The sequence below is a fragment of the Arachis hypogaea genome, chromosome 13, assembly GCF_003086295.3.
Source record: "Arachis hypogaea cultivar Tifrunner chromosome 13, arahy.Tifrunner.gnm2.J5K5, whole genome shotgun sequence".
In the NCBI taxonomy this organism is placed as follows: Eukaryota; Viridiplantae; Streptophyta; class Magnoliopsida; order Fabales; family Fabaceae; genus Arachis; species Arachis hypogaea.
Genome location: NC_092048.1, coordinates 43,697,127 through 43,721,965, shown reverse-complemented (window position 1 = coordinate 43,721,965; position 24,839 = coordinate 43,697,127). Strand labels below are relative to the sequence as shown.

The window sequence follows — 24,839 nt, the reverse complement described above, 5'->3', positions numbered from 1 at the left end:
AAAATATCAAATACTTAAATTAATAAAATTATAGTTTTAATTATGAAACATATTTTATCATAATAAAAATATATATAAGAATCTGAATTTAATTGAACTCAAATAGTTACGAAAATTAATTTAATTACTTATAATAAAATAATTTCTAAAATAAAGAACTTCAATTTATGAAATAAATTATAACTTAATTATATTTATATTTTTAAAATTGTGGGTCGTTACAAGAAGCAAATATGAGAGCTCTAACTACATTTAGAATATCTTGATGTTTTCTTTCAACAATTTCATTTTACTGTGTATTTCTATACAACTTCTTTAATGTAAAATTCCTTTCTTTTGATAGAAAGAAGTCATCAAAAATTCCTGACCATTATCAGTTCTAATGGCTTTTACCATGATTTTCTTTTGTGTGTAAATCATTTCAAAAAAATTCTCTAAAAGAGAACGAGTTTTAGATTTATTTTTCATAAAGAAAATTCAAGTAAACCTATTCCTATCCTCAACAATGGTTAAAAAATATCTATGGCTAGAAGTAGATGGTGTGGCAATAGGCCCAAATGTTAGCATGAATCAAATAGAAAAAAATTCATATTTACTCAAACTATTAGAGAAAGGAAACCTCTTTTATTTTACAAAATGACATGGATCACATGGTACATCATTGTTTGGACATGAGATGAATGGATACATTTTTCTAATTGTTTAATCTACTAAAAGAAATATGGTCTAACCTATAATGCCAAAGAACACTCTGTGAAATGTGTGAAGTATGTATGTCCTGTTCTTCTGTCATAATATTGAAAATTTTTTCTTCTAATTTGCTAAAGTTAACAGTCATCTTTGCTTGAGTATTCATTGTATACAGCCCTCACTTTTGATCAGCAATTCCAATCATCCTCAAGGTAGGCCGCTCCTAAATCTCACAATTATGAGTATTGAACATAAAACAACAAGATAAGGCATTAGTAACTTTTGAAATAGAAATGAGATTACATTTAAAATTTGGTACATATAGAACCTCACTCAAATAAAAATCAGCTGAAAAAAAATTGTTCCACATAAGGTTGTAATAGTTTGTGAACCATTTGGCATGACAATTTTAACTGGATTAATATATTTAATAGAATAAAAATGTTTAAGACTAAAACAAATGTGAGCAGTTGCCCTATTATCTAAGATTCAATCTTTAGAATTCAATTCAAAATCGGAATGAGAAATGAGATGAAATATACTGGCTAAAGGAGTATGAATGGTTGCTAAATTTTCATCATGAAGAGGTTTTTCATGTTGCTGGAATAGTGCAATAAGTGCTTCTTTCTGTCTATCCGAGAATATCCCATCCAAACTGATCTTGCCTTCATTTTGGATAACAGGTGTGGGATTACATTCTGTATTACTCACAACTATCACTGAGTTCACTAAATTAGCTAAAAGAGGTACTCCATTAGAGTAATTTGGTTGCAAATGTGGTGGAAAGCCATGCTTCTGGTAACATGTATCCACCAAGTGACCTTGTTTTCCACAATAAGAGCAAAATTTGGGAGCTCCTCTAGTAGTACCTTTGCCACCTTTATGACGCCCTCTTCCTCTTTCTCTGACATTGTTGGCCCCAAATTTACCTTTTTCACCTCCAGTATTGATAAATTTAGCACTGCCTTGACTAGGCTGGTAAGTCTCTCCTTCACCTATAGATTTAGTGTGAACAGCATTCATTAGTATTCTAGAATCTGATTCAATGAGATGCATCATTTGTCTTTCTTGTTGAAGAAGTAGAGAAAAAATAGTATTCACATCTGGAAGGGGTTTAAGCAACATAATATGGGAGCGCATACTTGCATATTGGTCATTTAAACCTCTAAGAAAACGAATCATATAAGACTGCAACCTATATTGCCTCATTATGTCTAATCCATCGCTACAATTACTCAAGCAAGCATAAGTTGGTATGGGTCTGAATTCGTCTATTTCTTCCCAGATCCTTTTCAGTTTTGTACAGTAAGAGATGATGGATAACTCACCTTGCTTTGTGCTGAACAGATCTTCCTCAAGCTCAGCAATCCGAAATAGATCACCCTCATAAAATTGATGTTTGAGGTCTTTCTACAGTTCGTGTGCATTATCACACCACAGTACACTCTGCAAAATTTCTAGACTCAATGATCCATGTAGCCATGACAGCACAACCGTGTTGCAACGATCCCAAGCATCATATGAATCATCTGTTGGAGCTGGTTTGAGTAACGTGCCATCAATGAATCTAATTTTATCCTTCGATTTTAGACAGATCCACACAGATGTAGACCAGGTGTGGTAGTTCAGTGTGGTTGTGAGAGCGATTTCAAGTATCTCACTTGGGTGAAGGTAGTAATAACTTGAAGGATCTTGAAGAAGGTTGGTGTTAGATCTAGAAGTGGCTTGGAAAGCTTGAAACTGAGCCATCATCTTTGCAAAATTCTGAAAATCTGCTGCAGCAAAACTTTGCGTGTTTTGGATTCATCACCTCTGCCTCATTCGTTGCCATTAATGAATAAATAGGTTAGATCTATCTTTCACGAGCTACTCTCACTACATGTTCTCAGCGAAAGATTCACACTTTGTTGTAGGCTCCACGCTCACCGCATCATAACAAAACTCTGTTCAAACCGAGTGGTAAAATAGTGGAGCAAGTATCATATGAGAGGAGGCTTTGAAGAGAGAAAAAAAGATAGTTGAGGGATGAAAAGCTTTAATGTCTTTATCATTACTATTATCCATATATATACAAGAACATTAGACATCCTAACCCTAATAAACATACTCTATCTAACCATCTATGTACACTAGAATACTTCAAGAGTACCTAATTAATAAGATAAAATACTATTTAATATATAACTTTAATTACACCGTGTTTGAATTCCACAATACCCATTTTTTCTCGAATAGCCGTGATTGCCATAGATTTAACCGAGAAGGATCCATCTTCCGAAAGCTTCCAAATGATATTATCTTCCGAAAGCATCTTGTAGGGTAATATGAAGTTTTTTACCGTATTTACTATTTCACTCAAGGGTACGCCTTCTCCACTTGAGATTCCAAATCTACGATAGACCATCCCAAAATCCATAATTCATAATCAGTTTCGACCTCTACATAAAAATCAAATAGAAATAATAGGTTGTCCTTGTTGCTTAAATAAAATATTTATAACAATTAGAAAATAAAAACAGAAAACAATATCTCTAATAATTTCAAGATTAAATAACAAAATTTAGAAGGATAGCAACCAAATTAAAATTGGAACTCAAAAATTACATTAAACACTAATAAGGTTCTTTTTATTCATTTTTCCTTTTTTTTTTTTTTTTTTTTGCGTCCTTCGTTCTCCTTATGTTTTTGGGAGAGTGGGCAGCGGGGTTGTAAAAATATACAAATATAGGGTCATCGGGTATTCATTTCGGCTTGTTGTCCTTTGCTCTACACAAGGACACAGTGTGGAGGCCCAAGTCTAAACGTTGTGAGTTTTGAGTTGTGGCCTGACCCATTCCACATCTTCCATACAGTGCCATCTATATACCCAAAAAAAAAAAACGTGCCATCTGAGCCAGAAAAATATATAGCTGTTGTCAAGTATAATAGCAAAAAATCAAATACCTATCACATAAAAATTAAAGTGAATATTGTTGCTAACTTGCTATCAGCTTCTAATGAGTGAGTTAGAAGAATATTCTTTTTTGGATATATTATATATGAAGTAATTTTATGTGCGGTATAGATTGCACATGTTGGCTCCTTTTCTATATCTAGTTTGAGGCAGCTCTGTATTTTGTCTTTTAAATTAATACGTAGCTCCTCACCTAGCATGCTTTTGGTGGGTGGAACAATTAATAAATTATCAAAGTAAATAAATAAATAAATAAAACTAGACTGAAGTAGGATGAAATAATGCACTTTTTATATAACCATAGCTTCAAGAATAAACACTCTTATATTGAAATATAAGATATGCTACACTTTAGTTTATTATATTTTTTTTAGACTATTACTGAATTAATGGATTATATATATATATATATATATATATATATATCATCTGGTTGTTACTTTTCTCCAAACGAAAAAGAATTACATATTATAGATTCAAATTAAAATTAAATCACATTTTTTCCTTCAAATTTTACATCCATGCATAAACTCTCTCTTTTAAAATAACTCAGAATTCATTACTTGAAAATTAACTTGGGTCAAATTAATGGTTAGTTTATTAATCTGTTTAATTAATTGTCAAAGATTTAAATCTTTTCTACTGCATGTAAAAATATATTAATTAATATTAAATTCTCAAATAAAATTTTGATCCTTAACAAAGTAATTATTGATTTGTCTTATTAAAGATATAATAAAATGAAAATGTTTAATAACAAAAAAAAAAATCAACCAAAAATAGTCATAATTTATTTTATTTAATATTTATTAATTATTATAATAATTAATAGATGCTAAATAAAATAAATTTTGGCTATTTGTTTTGTTTCCCTAGCATTAATGAAAAACCAAAGATTCATTACTTGAAAGTTGAAATATCTATAATGTATGGCTGGGAGCTCCTTTCTCTGGACAATAGATGGCACGGTATATCTATACGTGGACATTATGCTGTTATGTATAAACTAAAGATTTAATTATTCTATTATTTTTTTAGTTTTATTAAATTTTTATATATTTTTTAATTTTATAATTAAATTATTTTTATATTAAAAATATTAAAATTAATAAAATATATATAATTAAAGATTTAATTAAATTTTTAATTATAAATATTTTTAATTTATAAAAATATATTCAATTAATTCTAATATTTTTTATATTAGAAATGATCTAATTATAAAATTAAAAACAGTATAAGAATATAATTGTAAAAAAAAAAATATAAAAACTTAATTAAAAATTTAATAAAATCATAAAAATTAATAAAATAATTAAACTTAAATTAAATGGTATTTTTTAAGGGAAAAAAGGTAAGTTCGATACTATTCATTACGTCAAGGTTAAACTATATGATTTTGGAAAAATTTTAAGTATTCTAAATATACCAATTTTTCAATAATTTTAACAGTTAATCTCATATATAATATAGATTAATTAAAATTAATAACTAAAATAATTAAAACACCGATATTTAATTTCTACAACATTTGAAAATTTTTCTATGGTTTTAAGTCATTTTTAGTACTACTTATAGATAAAGGTACTTATGTATCACCTTTTTTTTTTCTGTAAATTAAATTTACATGTATTATTTTATATTTTTATTACAATATATATTATATATAAATAATTAATTAGGGACCAATTTTTTATTTACAGTTAACATAGTTGATCGAAATGATCCTTACATCGACGACGGTGAAAATCAAACTCGAGTATTTGTTTGATTTTGGTTCATTTTCCTTACCAAATATATGCCAACCATCCTTGGACGTTCTTTGCAGTATTAGTTACTTGGTCTATTAATTAATCTATTTAGAAGCTTGCTCTTATCTGTTCTTTCATTAGGGTACCCACTGCATGTAGTTGTGATGCTCAAACTTTAGAGACATATATATGGTTGAGGGACCAAAACCAATTCGGTGTTGATATATAGCATTTGTCTATAATAACGATAACGTGATTTCCTTCTCGTCGTTCGTTGATCTATCTTAATCGATTTATATCGATTGTTATAACTCACATAAAGAAAAAATTTCTTGAGGGTTGGTAGAGGAAAAAAGGAAACAAAAGACATTAAATTATGTTGTTGGCATAATTAAGCTCATAACAAGCGAGCTAAACTCATGGACTAGCTAGCTAGTTAGTATAATTGTCATCTTTCTTTAATTGCACATGTGAGTAATAATTTAACTCATTCAATAAGCTTTGAAATATAGCAATTTGATAGACACATTGCTACCTTCCTTTCGGTGGATTATATATATATATATATATATATATATATTGATAAGAAATGAAAAAAAAAATTATACTATAAAAGAAAAGTATACAAGAGAAATATATATATAGTGATATAAGTATCAACTTTCTCTCTTGCGTGCCTTATTAGCATTATAAGCTTTGATTTTGTTTTTCACTTATTTTTCACATATAAATTAAAATTCATAAACTAAGAGTAATTACTAATTGACAACACAATGTAGGCTTTAATTCTATTTTTCTTCTTTCTGTTATGTTTTCAATGGAATGATTATTAATATTGCAAACGTTTTTTTTTAAATGAAATTTTAAAATATTTTTCTCCTAATATTCCTCTTTAAAATATGCCTAAAAGATTTATATTTTTGTCTGTTAAGATATCGTTTTTGTGTGTGAGATTGGCAAAATAGCTCCTATATGTACACGTAGTTGCTGAAACCCCACGATGCTCAAGACATGGTGGTGATTGGTGAAGGCATGTTGGATCAGACACGTACATATAAGGAAAAATTAGAATAATTATTAGGAGGGATAATATAAAAATATAACTCTAAAAAAAAAAAAAAAACTAGAGGAACTAATATAAAATTTAAAGATTTTTATAATTAAAGTTTTTAATTTGGGGGACCATTGCCCCTTCTTAGCATACACTAGCCTCCGCCCAGCGTCCATAATAAGGGATGGATTTAGGAGTATAATAAAAAAAGTTCAACAATTAAAATCTAGTTAAATATAATATCAAATATTTGGTTAATATATATAAAAGATAATATTTAATTTAGTCTTTAAATTTGTACTGAGTCTTAATTTAGTTTTTAAAATTTCAATTGTCTTTATTTAGTCTCTAAATTTTATGAATGAGATTCACATGTTAGTATTCGAGATAATTTTTGACACATAGACGTTAACGAAAAGCTAACATAGACATAGATAGGCGAATACCATGTTGAACTCTGTAAAATGATATCGTTTTAGTTATAACACTCAAATAACTCAAAAATAACATCGTAAATTGTGTTTATTAAATTTTTTCATCCCAAATCAAGTGATACAACATTATTTTTGCGCTACTTGAGTGTCAAAACCGAAACAAAGTCATTTTACAATAAATTTTAGCATGGCAACTGACTCTGCATGTCAATGCTCTATTAATATCTGTGTGCTAGAAATTGTCTCCAAAACTAACATTAATGTGAGTAATATTTGCAAAATTTGAGAACTAAATAAAGGTAATTGAAATTTTATGAACAAAATTAAAGTTTAAATATAAATTTAGAGACCAAATTAAATATTAACTCTCTATATATAATCATTATCAGTTTTTTAATTAATTAAAAAGATATTAATAACTGTTTGTATAATAAAAAGTTATACCAATTCTTATAATTTTTTTATTTTAGATTTGATAAAATATAAAAGTGATCTATTTTTGGATTTTTGTTAATTAATTTATTTTTGTTAAATATTAACAAGACAATAAATTATATTTTTATGCCTTATATCATAAAGGATGGCATAAATAATATAAATTAATTGCTTTAACAATTTTTTATAACAATATAAAATATATTTGTGAATAAAATATACTTATTTTAATAGATTTATTTAATATTTTATTATTTTAATACCATGATAAAAATAAATAAATTTTAAAATAATTTACTTTCATATACAATCATATATATAAATTTTTTAACATCCACTTGGATTTTGATATTATTATAAATATTGAAGTATTTTTATAAATAATAAGTGTAAAAATTAAGAGATAAAATATTTAAAATAAAAAGAAACAATAAAATAAAATTTTAAAATTAGTATTATAGATGTTAAAGTACATTTTATATGATATTTAAAAATTAATTAAAAAAATAAAATGTAAAAAAGAAAAGAAAATCTAAACCAAATAAAAAAAAAGAAAAATATTAGGAGGGCAACAGAAATTATTGTATTTTAGTAATTACTTAGTTATCCACTAATTTTTTTTAATTTAATAATCCAACAACATATTTTATCCTATACTTTTAAATATTAATGGTTAACTAATGGTCAAAAACAATAAATAATTCTGATGACCCTCTAGCATCTTAAAAATATAAACAAATAATACAAATGCATAAGTAGAGATAGATAAGGGTGTATGCAAATCAGATCAAATTGAATATGATCAAAATTTCGATTTGATCTGCACTAAAATTATTGGATCAAATCCGATTCATAAATTTAAAAATCGGATCGAACCAGACTATATCCAATTAAAAAAGAATATCTCTAAAAATTGGAAAATTGAAAAAAAAATAAAAAATTCTTTTTTTTATACCAAAAACGGAACCAGAACCAAAATTCAAACTACAGAAGAATAGAAAATTTCATAACTAATAATAGTGCCAAATTCAAAACAACAACGATCATTAGAGAAGAACTAGAATTTTCTAATAGTAATACCCAACGAAATTTAATACTTAATATCTAAATTTTAAATAAAAATTCAAACCAGAAGACCAAAAGTTAAATAAATTATTGATATTTATTTATTAAAAATTAGCGTATCAAAGCCTCAAAAGAAGAAGAAGCAAAAGTAAAACCAGAAGCAGCAACCAGATGCAAAACAACTGCAACAAACCTCGAGGAATGTTGGAATAGAGGTAGGGAGGCGAGCGGTGATGGACTAAGGAAGAGAAGACTAGACGACAACAGTGAGCTGGCGGTGCAAAGAAGTGAGGTAAGGTGAGTCGTCCGGCCTTTGGCGTGGAGGCGCAGAGGACGCACTACAAGAAATACATTGAGTATCGTCGAATTCATCAAATAAATCTGTAATAAGTTTACCGTCAGATTTATCGTCGTCCTGAAGTTGACAGTATAAACGGGGCCGGAAATTGTTTACCTGCGAATTATTTCGTTCGACGCTAATTACCAGCAGTATTTATCTGTTTTTTCAATAAATTTGTCAAGATTGAGTTGCTGATAACCGTTGAATTATTCCGACGGTAATTTTGGCACCATATCACGTGTTTTGGCGCCAAATTATCATCGGAGTAATGCGCTGGTAAATCCTACGGTAATTTTTTTGGCTCAGTTAAGCCACAATTAGTAGTCAAATTAAAAATCTTGTTAACAAAATTAGGGCAGAAATTTAAAATTACCATAAATCAATAAATTATTTCATTAAAAATAAATTATTTGAATATAATAAAATGTCACAGAAGTAGAATACAATGAAGTAGACATAAAAAAAATTAAATCCCTAAACCCTACAAATCCCGATAATCGTCATCGTCGTCGTCATATTTCCCCTGCTGAGGCGGCAGAGTAGGTGCTGATGTTGGTGCCCACCAGCAGCGTTGCTGCTGGTACCAACAGCGTCGCTGTCTCCAACGCACATCTACTGGTTGTACACCTCCATCTGCTCTCACAAACGATCTAGCTGCTCCAACTTCTCTGTCAGGTCCGAGCTGATGGCAACAGCTCCTCCTACGCTTGCAAGAAGGTCGCTGTACCTCTGCTCAGACTGCTCCGTTTGTTGGAGAAGCTCATGTGTCAGCTTCTGCACCTCCTCCCTCAAGTCGACATAACTTCCTGGGGATCGGTAGGACTGGTGGCAAAAGCAGAGGCAAAGGAAGCCGGCAATGCAAAGGATCGGAGGCCATTCGTACCCGAAGCAACAATTCTTGTGGGGTTCAGAGGCGGTCTCGCACCAAATCCTCTCAAGATCTACCACTGAGGTCTCAGAGCCGGCTTCGTCGTTCCCACTAGGGAACTGAGATTGCTGGGTCGCGACCTCCAACCTCTGCGTGTAATGTTCCATATGTGTCACACACACGTTGTGATTAAGATAATAGTTAATTGACTTTAAATTAAATAAATTTAAAATTTAGAATTAATGAAACTCACATAATGGGCCGTACACCGTTCGTCAGCAAATCTCATCTTATTGGCCTTCAAGGTATGGATATACTTAAAGGTCTCTGCCAGTGTTGCCTCACAATCCAACGACTTAGACTACACATATTCAAATCAACCAATAAAATAAATCAACAAACAACTAATTCAAGTAACTATTAATAAATATTACCAAACTACTTACCAGTTTGCTCTTCATCTTCATGAAAGTCACCAAACCACCCGTATACTTCGACGACCTCGGCAAAGCCATGTTGGCAATGTTCATCAAACGATGACGTTTGAACCCCTTATCATTTCTAAAATGGGATTTCAATTCCTTCTTGATAGATGGATGGATCTAGATCGTTAGGTGGTCGTGCCCTTGACGAACGTCGCTCATCATCTACTAAAGTCGTTTAACTGTTGATAAACTACTATTTCATGGTTTATCTTGTGCTCAATTGAGTGATTTTTATCAACTCTTTACCCACTTATTCATACTATTTGCATGGTTTTACTTTTTCCTTCCGAATTTTGTGCTATGATTGAAAACATGCTTCTTTGGGCTTTAAATTTGCTATGTTTAATCCTCTCTTATTACCATTCGATGCCGTGATATGTGTGTTAAGTGATTTCAGGATTTATAAGGCATGAATGGCTTAGAGGATGGAAAGGAAGCATGCAAAAATGGAAGGAATACAAGAAGTTGAAGAAATTGCTAAGCTGTCCAGCCTGACCTCTTGGTACTAAATCGATCATAACTTGAGCTACAGAGGTCCAAATGATGCGGTTCTAGTTGCGTTGGAAAGCTAACGTCTGGAGCTTCAAAATAATATATAATTTGCCATAGTTTCCCTGAGGATAAGTGACGGGAACGCATGCTCCACTTGGACACATCGCAGTGACAAAAACACTACAAGAATTTGACAAATTAGCGACAGATTTTTGCGAGAAATATATTTTGTCATTAATCCGTCACTAACTTGCGAGGAATTAGTGACGCACTAACGACAAAATTAATGAGCGGTCACAAAATACCCGAACTTGAGAAAAACGTCTGATTAGCGAGAGATTTACGAGTAAGTTTGTTTCTCGCAGATTGACTTTTGTAGCTAAAAAAAGAGCGAGGAAAATTTTCTCACTAATTTCTCACAAATTAATTAGCGAGTGACAATGTTCTAGCAAATCAGTCACTTAGGGGTTCAATCGAATAAAAGTAAAGTAGCGAGGGATATTGTTGTCACTATTCCGTCGCAAGTGTTTGATATACAATTAGCGAGAAACAATTCACACACTAGTTCGTCGCTAAATAAACTTTGTGCAAAAAGGCTAATTAGTGAGGAACAATGTCCCTAGCTAATCTGTCACAAAGACTTGAAAGGCATTTTGCGACGGACAATTTTGTAGCTAATTTGTCACCAAAATTTTTGTTTTTAGCGAGCAACTAGTTTCTCGCTAATTTGTCGCATAATATTGTAAAATTCAAAATTAGGGTAGCGACAGAAAATAGTCATCGCTAACTCGTCGCAACAGATAAATCATTTAGCTAGGGAAGTGTTCCTTGCTAATTAGTTGCTAAAGTGGAAATACGGATATTGAGCGCCTAGGACCTAAGTAGTGAGAAATTTGCGACCGTTTAACAACTGACATACTTCGTTCGCTGATTTCAAGTCGCTGATTAGCGGGCGAAATACATTTGTCGCTAAGTTGTCGCAAGTTTAATTTAGCGAGCGACTTGGCAACTGCAATCTTGTCGCATAACAGAAGCTATATCCTACCTATTTTCTAGCAAATTACTCGCTAATCTCGTTGAAAATCCGTCGAAAAGTTATAACAACTCCAAAGCCAATCGCGAAAAGTTTTAGAAGTAACTTATCGCAATTGAGTCACTAATCAAAAGCTTATTTAGTGAGGAAATAGTGACCGCTTAACAACTGATAGACTTTACTTGTTTATTTCATGTTGTTATTAATTTGTGAGGAAAAATGTTAGTCCTCATTCCGTCATTACTTTAATTAGCGGCTCATCCGGCACTATCATGCCTATTCAGCCGCTTTTTCTATTGAGTTTAAGAAATTAATTTTATATTTTTATTTTTAAAATTATGAATTTAATATTAATAATTATAAATAAATTATGAAAAAGATAAAATATATTAAATTATTTACCATGTAGAATCTATAAAATAAATAAATTTAAATTAAAAAATAAGATTAAAAAAATATAAGGTTGTTATTATGTGTAACTAAATCAATATAAGGATAAAACATCTCAATAAGTATTTATAACATATAAAATAACATATTTTAGTACTCTTCTTAGGTATTCTCAATAATAAGATTATTATGTATGAATTGTTGACTTTTTTGGACAAAGTAAAAAAAAAAGTTGATCATATATAATAATAATAATAATAATAATAATAATAATAATAATAATAATAATAAGATTATTGAGAACACTTAAAAAGAGTACTAAAAAAATATGTTGAATGAATAAGTCTATAATATAAGTCTATAATAAAATAGGTATAATATATTTTTATTTCTCTCTCTTATAGAAATATTTCTGCAAGTTATTAATTTATTTTTCAGGTAATATTAATGTGCATTTGGTTTATTGAGGTGTTTTGCCCTCAATATAAACACTTACTAATATTATTTAAATATTAGTTACTTATAAATATTAAATTTATTTATTTTCTCAATCCTATTTAATTAGAAGCAAATTTAAAAATTTATATGCAAAGCATTTTTTTATTTTCATCCATAATTTTAATAGATAAAAAAATGTATTACTTCAATTTTATCTTAAATATCTTTAATTATCTATAATTTTATTATTTTTAATTTTATTAATTTATATTTTGATTATATCATCTCATCATATTATACACTATCCTTTTCTCTTTTTATTCTTTATACATGTATAATTATTATTATCTCTGAATAATATAACTGTCATTTTAAAAATTGGTCAAAAATATAATTATCAATTAATTTTTCTTTTTTCTTTTTATAGTTACCCTCTTATTTTACACATAACTTATATCCTTATTGTCTTCCTCATTATTCTACTGAGTACATGTAATATTTTTTTTTCTATCTTTTTTTCACTTAATGGAAAAAAAATGATAGATATGTACATGAAGAATAAAAATAATGAAAATAAAAATTAAAAATTTCGAAAGAATAATAACTAACGATGATTTAAGATATTAAATATAAAACAAAAAAATATAACAATTAAAATTATGTGAAAAAAATCTTTTTAAATTTAAATTTTTATATCTGCTTTAAATTAAATAAAATTGAGAAAATAAATAAATTTACAAACATTTATAAATTTTTCATCTTTTTTTTTTACCAAAGATAGTAGACTCAAACCCACAACCTCTTAGATAAATATGGGGAGACTATGCCATTTGAACTATAACCCATTGGCATAAATTTCTCATCTTAATTGTTATATATAATAACAACGTAATAATTTTAATATTATACTTAAATTTATTCAAATTTTATTATTCTATATATTAGAAAAATTAAATAACTTATAAAATTTTTGTTTTTATTTTTATTTTTTATTTATTAATAATTTATTATTTACAAAATTTTTATTTTTTATTTAAAATTTTTATTTAAAAACATAAAAATTAATTTTTCAAAAATATTAGAAAACAAAAGGGGTAGAAACGGTGTCGTCCCAAGTCTCTCCCTCTCCTAATCTGAATGACCAACAACCCTAAACTCCCAATGTCTCTTTCACGCCATTATCATCTTCGGTCGCTCTGTGTCCTCACTCTCTCAAAAGGGGTAAAAAAAAAGGAATAATTTTAAATATATTTACTTATATTAGTAAGACCTAAACTAATCAAGTTTACGTAATTAAAAATATAAAATATATAAATACAAAAAATTAATATTTTTTATTTATTAAAATTAATTATTGTGCAAATTATTTTTTAATATTAAAAAATTATTTTCTATTTATATATATTTTGATAATTTTTAATTTAAATTTTAAATTAAAAAATATTATATCAATTTTAGCACCACTTTTTAAGCGTTGATAAAATTATATATATATATATGTCTCCAAAAATTTTATTATATAGAAATACTTATATCAAATAATCCGTCAAATTAATTTTTATGTGAATAACGAAATTCAAACTGGAGGTCGAATTATATATATATATATATATATATATATATATATATATATATATATATATATATATATATATATATATATATATATATATACTTGTCTCCAATTTTTTTATTATATAAAAACACTTATATCAAATAATTCATCAAATTAATTTTTATGTGAATAACGAGATTCAAACTCTAAAAATAATAAAATTCGAGCGTATGTTCCTTATATAACTTTATGGAGTATATATATTATATAATAATATTTTTAACAAAAGTAGTTAACAACCTTTGGCTTATAATAAGGTAGTAAAATAGCTTATTTATCTGTTATATAATAAGGAAGTAAAATATAAGTAAAGTATAACGACCTTTGGCTTAGCTTATTTATCTTTTTTATAATAAGGTAGTAAACTATAAATAATTATACACATGAAGTTCGAATTCAAAATAAGTAATTCACTATCATTTATCAATAATGATATTATATCATAATTTAATAATATACTATTATATATTATATCGTATTAAATCATAAACTTTTTTTTTTATTTTTTAACTTAATTCGACCACCTGACTAACTCATTAAAAAAAGGTAACATACAATTAACTTAAAGGGACTCTTTTTGCTCTAGAAACATTTTGTAAACTCCTCTTTAAATTGGTTTTTTGTCCAATTTAAAAAAAATATTATACGAATCAACCTGTTTAACTCGTTGGGTTATTTTAATTTACACATATTTTGTCGTAAAAGAATTTATTTACTATACTCTAAAAAAGAACTTATTTACTATATTCATAAAGTATTTTTTAAATATTTTAAAGTTGTCGGCCATTAATTATACATATACCCTTATCGTTTTTAATTTCTCAGAGTATCTCTTCACTTCATATGCAGATCAAAGATTCAAATTTCAATACTTAGGCTGCGTATGGTTTCACGAAAGAAATTAAAAAATGACATTAATTAAAAAGAATAAATAGAAGACAAAGACACAAAAATTAATGTTCTTATATTTTATTCGCTGATAGATTAGAATAAATTGAAATAAGTAAATATTTATTCTTATTTTTTTCATTCAAAAAAATTAAAAAAAATTATGATGATAAAAAATATAATTATACGAATTTGATAGACAATTTATTTATTTAACTTGTTGAATGTTAAGGTGATTCTGAGTTCAATTTAATTTGGATTATGAGTTTGGAATTAAATTAAATTTTATATATATCTTAAATATATTTAAAAATATTAAATTATTATTAATTTTTTAATTTAAAAATTTTATAAGTTATTTTTTTAAATCAAATATATAAACATAATTAACCATAAAAGTAATAATACAAATATGTCTATTTGTATTGAATTGATTAAATGGTTTATTAAAATCATATTCATCTACATTTAAAAAAAAAAAACCATACACGTAATAAGAGTATAAGACGGTGCCGTTTTATAACAAAGAAAGAAAGAGAAACAAAAACCAAAACACCCTAAATTCCCTTTTTCCTCAGCTCTGTTACCTCACTCACAAAACTCCAAAAGAGCCCCTTTCTTTGAAGCTTCAAACGCAGCAACGATTTGAACATGCAACCTCCATCTCTTCGTCATTCTTCAACCTGCCCAGCCACCACTGCCGTCGCGTCTGCTCCGCCGCGGTACGCGCTGGTCAAGCGTCATCCAAACGCCTCTGTTTCCATGCATTTTCGAGCCTCCACGCAGCCACCATTTTCCCGCTGTGTAGCCGCCTTTCCGTTCAGCCATATCCATCGCCCTGAAAGCTTCAGCTCCGTCTCCCTTCTGCTGCTGATTTTCAGAACATGTGAAAACTAAAGTAATTTATTTTCCTTCTTTTTTATTGTATTAATTTTTCAATTATTGTTTTAGTTAGTCTTTGTTTTAATTAGTGAGTTGCTATCTCAGTTCTTGTTGTTCTAGCCATTGTAGTTTTCTGTCCGTGGGGATAGTTGGTTTTTGAGTTGTTTTTTGAGTTATTTTTTTCGTTGCTTGGGGTTTTTGGTTTTAATATTTAATTAAAAATTTAATTCTTCTTTTAAAAAATATAAATTTCAAATTTAAAAATAGAAAAACTAAAAATTTAATAAAATTATAGTATATCTAATTAAAAAAAAAGCGCTAAAAGCCAAAAATCACAAACGCGCGCAACGCTCTTTACAGTTTGCAATAATTGAAATCAAAAATTAAAAACGCCACTATCCCATTATCTCCCCTTCTGCCATTTAGCCACGGTAGAACAAGAAAAACAACGATTCCTGGTGGTGGAGAAGGAAGGACTGTTGGTGCCGTTTGTTTAAAGAAGGAGGTCCGCTAAAGGAGGTTCAATCCATATTGATCCACAACACTGCTGTAGCAGATCCGCTGCTCCTTTCCATCTTGTCTCAGGTTAAATTAATCTCTTCTCATGTTTGTTCTTATCATTAATTTAATATGATTGTGATGGTACTTGCATTCAAAGTTTTATTGGATTATGGCATCTTCATTGAATTAGATTCTGCTGCTGTTGTGAATTTTATTGTTCATGGAGACCATGCATCTTGAGATTGAAAAATATTTTTAAACCTTTAAAATCATCTCTTCCCAAACCCAAATTATTTTTCATCAAACCCTTAAAAGATACAGTTATATTCCATAGTAAAATACTCTTTTGATTAAATAAAATAAATAGAGATATTATTTTATTTTTCCGCTGTTATTTTTGGAAAAGACTTTTTTTACACAGTTTATTATAGGTTCATCCAATTTTAGTGTATCTATCGATTATTTCTTTCATTGATTCTATATATACGTGTACCTAACGAGTCATGATATTTTAGGAGGTGTTTTATTTAATTCAACGCAATTGAAAGTGAGGCACCTAAAATTAGTAATCATGCATGGTTCTTTTTCTTGTTTTAATTACTTGGAGGTTTCTTTGCCCATAATTAAAAAATTTGGTTGGCATGTGCTAGTGAATTACCACAGAGAATAGAAAATAGAAGTGAAATAGAATAGCTAAATGTCTAGATTCACTTACTAAAAGTTCCTATAGATAGAGATCTTTGTTGCCTGCAACTCTTCCAATCCGAGCTTGCCATCTACCATGTTTGATGATGCCTGCATTCATATTTTAAAATAGAATAATAAACTCTCTAATAACACTATGATATTTGAGTAAGAGAAAGCCTTAACACAGTTCGGAGTAGGCAAAAAAGAATAACATTAATTCTTTATATTTTAATACTTCACATATCAATTAAGTTCACTGCATATTCAAATTTTAATTATGCCGATTATTAATAACTACATTATACACACATATTTTAGGTTCTAATAATCAAATGTACCTTGTTAATCTAAGATAAATGGATGCACCACGTGAAAATAATTAAATGTACCTTGTTAATCTAAGATAAATGGATGCACCACGTGAAAACCCACTACTCTTCGTATATTCATATTGAGTGTTTTATTTATTTTATTTTTTTGGCTCCTTGAACTAGTTGCTCGCAGTGCTATATCATGTTAATAGAATAAATTTGATGACTATTTCTTCTAATTTGTGGTAATATCATTATAGATTAGTTGTTTACGGTAAATCCTTTTCTCGGTGCAATCTTGTCATTATCTTGTACTGAATATCTTTTAAATTAATTTTACTGGAATATGCTAATTCAAATTTTGTGATCTAAACTGTTGAATAATGTTTTAATATTCTCTTTTATTGATAACTATCGCTTCTAAATATTTTAATTGGTTGTATTTTAAATATTTTAATAACACTTTTTTTTAATTTATTTCTTATTTGATAGATAATCATGGCACCAAAAGGTAGAGGTAGACGAATAGTACAAAACACTCGTTTGGATCAATCTCGGCTTTCCTCACGTAGGCCAGGTATACATTCGCCGTTGAATTTATTTTACCGTTAAAAACTCTTGATTTAGGAAATATGATGTAGTCTTATCTTATTGAGTTTAGGTGAGCAAACTGCTGATATTAATTCTTCTCAACCACCGATACACGTGTTAGGTATGTAGTTGTACTATACGTTTGAGCTGCATGTCTTTATTGTGATTTAATTAATCCTAGGCGAGGAAATGGTTTTATCGTTTCTATTTTTTGGCTTTTTTTTTTTGTTTAGGTCAACAGAGTGATAATAATGATGAACCTAATCTTTCACATTTGAATGTGGGATCAGCATTACAACCATCCCCACAAGTTTTGTCACAATCGTCACCACAATTAGATGGTATGATTTACTTCGGCTGCTAAATATTTACATATTCACAAATAACTATACATCTAATTGAAAATTCTTTTATTCATTGTAGGTGTGAATTCGTCTGACGCATCTGCTTTAGAAGCAGAAGATAATAAGCTACCTAATGTTGGACAATCAAGTGTGCAATCTGAAACTAGGAGTAACGGGAAGCTGGTAATAGCTGTAGAGAAAGGCGATAAATTGTAAGTAGTTATACTATTAATTTGACCTTTCTATATCAACATACTTTCTACTTAAAATGAAAAAGAAGGGTATCACTAGGTGCAGTATCTTTAACAAACTAGTTTATTACTAGATTTATTAAAATTGACTCAATTTATACCTATTTTTATTAAAATGGATTCTAAAAAAAATAATAATAATAATTTAATGTTGTTAAAACTAATGAGATTATGATAACAAATAAATTACTTTGAAAGTGATATGTCAAACAATAGTCTAATGATTTGTTTATCCATAGGCAAGCACCATAAACGGCACCAGTTAGTTATTGTTATCCAATTATTTATCAATTATAATTACTTTTTAAATCAAAATATCTAAACATAAACTACATTGAAACAGACTCAATCTTAATAAAATCAAGTTGAACTCGATCCTAATTTATAAGAGGTAAACCAAAAATACACACAATGGTTTGCCTAACTTGCTTATTACCTATTGTATGTAAATTCTGCCTTTGATTTTAATCAAAGAACATATTCTAACCTAAAAAAAAAAAAATTAGAAACATGGCAATTCGAGGTTGAATACAGCTAACTTAAAATCTATGCAGCTGAAATATCTATCCTATTTTTTTGTTCCTAAGTTTGTGTGAAAAATATATATATTTTTTCCATCATATTTGATAAGGAAGTCTTACCGTCATATTAAGCATTTCAGATTGAATACAACTTTGGCATTTATTCCTTTTATAATTTAATCAAAAAACAAAATCAAGGGCCATAATAATATTTGGACAAATCCTTCGAACCCTTGTTCATCTACACCTTTTCATAGGAGATATGGTAGATGTGAATGTGCCTTATATAAAGTTGCAAACTTTGTGTTTACTTTTCCTGTTTTATATAGGTCTAATCTAAGTCTTTCAAGAATCAGAAATAAAATTCATAAATCAATGTATAACAATCTATAATTTTCACTTCAAATTTGTTACAGCAAACAGTCTAACACAATCTTTAATTTATTAGTTTATTACTAGATTTGTTAAAATTGACCCAATTTGTACCTACTTGTAACAAAATACATGCCTCGTGAGTAAATTAAATATTTGGTCTGATTATTACTTGTTTTTTTTTCTAATCTATTATTAATTTAGTTGATGCGGTTATTTTTTCTTAATTTAGTTGATGTACTCTTGGGAGCTTTACATTCTTATGATCTATGTTATTTTCATGAATTATTTTAAAGTTGTGAGTATTATAGCTAAGCTTAGAATTTGTTGTTGCTTTGATGATCTATGTTGTTGTGTGTTAAACTATTTTTGATAGTCGTGTATTGTTTAATGTAGGAAGAGATTTACAGATCATACGGTAACTCGTGATATTACGAAAGATTTGCTAAGTAGGATGCCTTCTCCAGCGCCAAGATGGCAGGATTATTGTCCAAACATGAAGGACGAGTTGTTTAAAGGTTTCCTGGTAAGTGATTGTGATGTTGCTTCAATGCGATTTTAATATATAATTGGATTGAGTAGTTACTAAGTCCTTCGAATGCTTAAATTTAGGAAAAACATGAATTTGCATCAAATTATGATAAGGCTATGGCAAGAACTGTTTGGAATAAGACAATGCATGACCGCTATCCTGATATTTTGAAAAGAGCAAGGGATAGAGCTTTTAAGGAGGCAAACTCTACTAGTATTGCTGATATTAAGGTCATGGACCTAAAGCAATAAAAGTTGATGTTTGGAATGGCTTAGTTGATCATTGGTTAGATTCAAAGTGGCAAAACAAGTCTGTGGCCGGTCAAAAAAATAGGGCTGCTATGCCTGCTCATAAACTACACACTGTAGGGTCTATCAATTTTGGCGAACACAAGAGAAGAAAGGTATAAAGAAAAATATTGTCTATAACAAATGATTTATGATGGTATATTCTAATAAATGTTGTTACAAGAAGCTAAGTTGAAGCGTCGGGTATCTTTCCTTGAAGTATATGATGATGTTCATAAGAAAAAAAGTGGAGAATATGTTTCTGAAGTATCCAAGAAAATTATTGTAAGTGCCTTTAATTTTGTAGTATAATTTAGTTTTAGTTTTCTTAATAATATGTCCTTATTTTTCTGCTGTAGGACTCATATGGAGAGGCAATATCACAAAAATATGGAGAAGATTTAATAGATCAACCTGAAGTTGATCCTGACGTGTGGACAGAAGTTGCAGGAACCAACAAGAGAGGACGAGTTCATGGGTTAGGCCGCAGTCTGGATATTGGTATTCATGATCATAGAGATGTGCCATTACCTGAAGATACAGGTGTTTCTACAGTCAAGTCAGTTTCACAAACAGACATCACTGAGGCTATTAAAGAAGCATTGCCTAGTGCTATAAATGCAGTGTTGCCTAGTGTTGTGTAACACCCTACCATACAGAGTCTTATGCTTAAGTCATAATTCAGAGATGGCAAGGTATTACGACCTCTAAAACAAAAATTTAGTACGTATAGTAGTATGAATAATTGATTATAACTAGGAGCCTTGTAGAAAAAGGGGTAAACAAAAACCGTAACTCGAAAACGCAACACTCCGATCGATAACGTAACGAACAGGGATAAGCTAACGCGAGATTATATATATACAAAAGAGTGTCAAAAAAAGGAATATCAAGACTCAAAATCCGGCCGCGAAGATAACCGGTCCGAGCATAGCAATATATACATATAATAAAATAAGGAAACCCCAAAGGAAACCCAAAGGGACACAAATACATACAACCTATTCTCCAAAATCCCCTCTAGAAGGAGTCATCACAGTTTGTATTATTTAATGGAGATAAAAGTATCTAAACAAGATATATAAACCAAACAGAGTCCCAAGAACAAAGGATCTTCGCTAATCCAGAAGTCTCCAGCATGCCTCAACGAGAAGCCTCGCGTCCTGCATCTGAAAACCACAAAATCCGCATGGGTGAGAACCAGAGGTCCCCAGTACGGTAACAGCTTCCACATATATAATACATAATAATATAGGAAAGCCGAAGGCAATCCTAGAACTTCCTCCAGGAAATATCAAAGCTTATAAACAAGCTAAACCGTAAGCGGCAACTAACTAAAGATCCTTCAGTCTAACTAATACTTCCCTTTCTACTTCCTTCAGACCTCCCAACAACCAGCAGGAGTATAATATAGCAAACACAGTTATATCAGACAAGAGATTTACAAATAGGAACAAAAAAGGCATTTAGGCAATTAGCAAGTAATATGCAGTCAAATAGGCAATCTCAAACAATTCATGTAGTATGCTTATGATGCATGCCTGTCCCTAGTGGCTGATGATATCATCTGTCGGTTATAGAGCCAACCCGACAAGTCCTGGTAGCTAGCCATTGGACTGTCCCTCTGTCGTGCATCCCCAACTCGAGTTATACTCATCATAAACTTGATCATAATCATGATCCATATCCATCACCCTCACTGGTGAATATTTATCCATCACCATCACTGGTGAATATTTATGGGGGCGAGCTCATCCGGGCCTTTCACAGTGCCCGGCCACACTTACGACATAGGGTCAAAAGAGCTTCGAGTCTCAACCTGGAGCACATGGTGGCTAGCCATTGCTACTACCCAGGGAAACCCTCATCTCCAATGGTGGAAGTGCAAACCTTCACAATTCAATCAACATCATATATGCATTTATACTTGGCCATAAACATGGCTCCGCCGTAACACGGCAATAATCTAGCCATCCGGCTCACGGTTAAATCCATAACCAGCCAATTCATTAACAATTACGGCCCTTCGGCCCATGGCACAACAAGCACTTCCACCGCCATTCTCCGCATCTCACATAATCATCTTTGATCCTCAATGATCATTCATTTTTCCCTTGCTTCACTCGCAAGTTACCACATTCACTAGCCCTTTTTCTCATGCTAGGCATATCATAATGATTTAAGACATAAGTGGTGAGATCGGAGGCTTAGAAGTATGAAATTTGGCTTTTAAAATTCAAAAATCAACTTTGGGATGAAAACAGGTCCACGCGTATGCGCACTCCACGCGCACGCGTGGATGGCGCTTTCTCGAAGAACGGCGCGTACGCACCAAGTGCGCCTACGCGCGAGGGGTCATTCTGCTAAAAATTTTCTAAGTTAAAAGCTGCAGAATTTACAGATTCAAACCCCAATCTTCCGACGGACATAACTTCCTCATTTTAAATCGTTTTTCACCCGTTCTTCGAACGGCATGGACATCCCGGATCCAATTTCATTTCTAAACAGATTTGGCACAAATCAGAGATCCGTAGTCCAAGTTATGTCCCGTCAAAGTATGCCCAAAAACCATGTTTTCATACAAAACCACAAGGTGCCATTTTCAAAACAAGCCACTTTCAACTCTTTTCAAAATCAATCAAACATGCCAATTTCAACCCTTCTCTTTGAAATCATTCAAAATGTACCAAAATCAACAACAAGCCATCCTCAACTCACACATTGACACTTTACCAAGGTTTCCAAAACCACATCCAACCATTTTAACACTTCTCAATCAAATGGCTAAAGGACAAACACAATATCATGTCATACATCCTTCCTCATCCCAATTTCCAATAATACCATTTCCAATTAACCATCATTATACATAATCAATATCATACTCACCATCAACATGGTACCACCCATCAATTCAACCTCAATCATCCATCAAGCATATATCACAACATGCATTTCTCATATTTCACACAATCAAGGCATCAATATTCATAATCACATATATGAACACATCATATATTTCAACCATTCAACAACACCAACAATTCAATGCCTATCTTAGGGCCTCTAGCCTAAGTATTTCCTACCACATTACATATTAGATACGGGAAACTAAAACCATACCTTAGCCGATTCCCCAAGCTCAACCGGAGCACTTCCAAACCACTTGTCCACAAGCTCTCAAGGTATCAACACCTCCAAGAACAGATTTTATCACACAAAACCCTCTTCCAAGCTTTCCAAAATCACCAATCAAGCTCCAATATTCACATATACACAACCTAAGCCACAATCATCATACCCATACACAACATCTCAATACCCAAACATCATAGAACAACAAATTATACTAGGGTTGAGAATCTTACCACACCCAAGGTCCAAGGAGACAAGATTAACCTTCTCCTTCAAGAGAGTTGGGTCCTATAACATCAAAGAACCCAAAATCTCAACATTTTACCCATGAAACTCGAAAATAAGGGCTGGAATTTCGAACAGAAACACGTGGCTTACCTCAAGATTAGTTGTATGGGTTTTGTAGAGCTCTCCGCGGTGAACGCGTGGCCGCAAACGGAGTGGCAATCGGAGCTCTAGATCAAAAGTTATGGTGGTTTGAAGATCAAGTGAGAGAAAGAACTTGAGAGAGTGTTCTTCCTCCCCTCTCTTCAATTTCAGCGTGTTTGAGTGTGTTGTGAGGAGAGAGAGTGCTGAAAACTAGGGTTTTGGTTTAGTTTAGTTGGGCCAAGGGCCCACTTTGGGTCCGGTTGGCCCGGTTTGGCCCGTTCGGTCCAATCTTGGTCCGATTTCTATAAAATTGGTACCGAAATTCTCGTCTCAATTTCCTCTATCATATTAAGCCATAAAAATAACATTTTTGGATTTCTAGAATAAATTCTCATTTATGGGTTAATTAGCCGTTAATTAACCGGATCTTACATTCTACCCACCTAATTGGGAATTTTGCCCACAAAATTCAAATTCAATTACCTGAGAATAAGTGTGGGTAATCCGTTCGTATCTCCGACTCAAGTTCCCAAGTGTGTTCTTCAACACCGCCTCGACTCCAAGCCACTTTGACTAATGAAACCTCTTTTCCACGCAATCGTTTGATACTAGTATCGTCAATTCTAACTGGAGCCACTGGAAGCGTCAAATCTTCTCTTAACTGAACTGATTCAGTTTCTAACACATGGCTAGCATCAGGAGTGTACTTCCGAAGCTGTGACACGTGAAACACATCGTGCAGGTTCGAAAGATGAGGTGGTAGAGCCACCCGATACGCCACCGGCCCAATCCTCTCCAGGATCTGAAATGGACCAATGTATCGAGGATTCAACTTCTTTGCTTTAATCGCTCTACCTACTCCTGTGGTCGGAGTAACCTTCAGGAAAACATGATCTCCTTCCTCAAATTCCAAGGGCTTCCGCCTCTGATCGGCGTAACTCTTTTGGCGACTCTGCGCCGTAAGCATCCTGTCTCGGATTTTCTTGACTTGTTCAGTGGTTTCAGCTATCATTTCTGGCCCCAACAAGCCTTTCTCTCCAGCTTCATACCAACATAGTGGAGATTGACATTTCCTCCCATACAATGCCTCATACGGAGCCATTCCGATGCTCGCATGGTAACTATTAT

The 24,839-nt window shown here is 30.8% G+C and overlaps 2 protein-coding genes across 4 annotated transcripts; both read left to right on the top strand.

Moving 5' to 3' along the window:
- The first annotated feature begins 15,499 nt into the window (after positions 1-15,499).
- Positions 15,500-20,982, top strand: LOC112735905 (uncharacterized). Of its 2 annotated transcripts, XM_072213389.1 has the most exons (8): positions 15,500-15,826; positions 16,237-16,395; positions 17,802-17,886; positions 17,971-18,021; positions 18,134-18,241; positions 18,324-18,456; positions 19,785-19,914; positions 20,001-20,982. In XM_072213389.1, exons 3-8 carry the CDS (start codon positions 17,808-17,810, stop codon positions 20,169-20,171), a joined length of 672 nt encoding a protein of 223 aa, XP_072069490.1. In that variant the 5' UTR covers positions 15,500-15,826; positions 16,237-16,395; positions 17,802-17,807; the 3' UTR covers positions 20,172-20,982. The 2 variants fall into 2 exon arrangements, with proteins under 2 accessions (XP_072069490.1, XP_072069489.1); XM_072213388.1 differs by having other exon boundaries at positions 15,519-16,395.
- On the top strand, positions 20,196-20,982 carry LOC140178144 (uncharacterized). 2 transcript variants are annotated; one of them, XM_072213391.1, is made up of 2 exons: positions 20,196-20,323; positions 20,567-20,982. In XM_072213391.1, the coding sequence occupies exons 1-2, from the start codon at positions 20,261-20,263 to the stop codon at positions 20,849-20,851; spliced, it is 348 nt and encodes a 115-aa protein (XP_072069492.1). In that variant the 5' UTR covers positions 20,196-20,260; the 3' UTR covers positions 20,852-20,982. The 2 variants fall into 2 exon arrangements, with proteins under 2 accessions (XP_072069492.1, XP_072069491.1); XM_072213390.1 differs by lacking the exon at positions 20,196-20,323 and adding an exon at positions 20,355-20,492.
- Positions 20,983-24,839: the final 3,857 nt, after the last annotated feature.

What these genes read in the sequence shown, in the direction of transcription:
- LOC112735905 (XM_072213389.1), top strand. Translation starts at nt 17,808, where the DNA reads ATGGCACCAAAAGGTAGAGGTAGACGAATAGTACAAAACACTCGTTTG. An exon ending in GTAGAGAAAGGCGATAAATT is followed by an intron (nt 18,457 to 19,784) that starts GTAAGTAGTTAT and finishes TGTTTAATGTAG; the next exon opens with GAAGAGATTTACAGATCATA. An exon ending in AGTTGTTTAAAGGTTTCCTG is followed by an intron (nt 19,915 to 20,000) that starts GTAAGTGATTGT and finishes GCTTAAATTTAG; the next exon opens with GAAAAACATGAATTTGCATC.
- LOC140178144 (XM_072213390.1), top strand. Translation starts at nt 20,379, where the DNA reads ATGTTGTTACAAGAAGCTAAGTTGAAGCGTCGGGTATCTTTCCTTGAA. An exon ending in AAGTATCCAAGAAAATTATT is followed by an intron (nt 20,493 to 20,566) that starts GTAAGTGCCTTT and finishes TTTCTGCTGTAG; the next exon opens with GACTCATATGGAGAGGCAAT.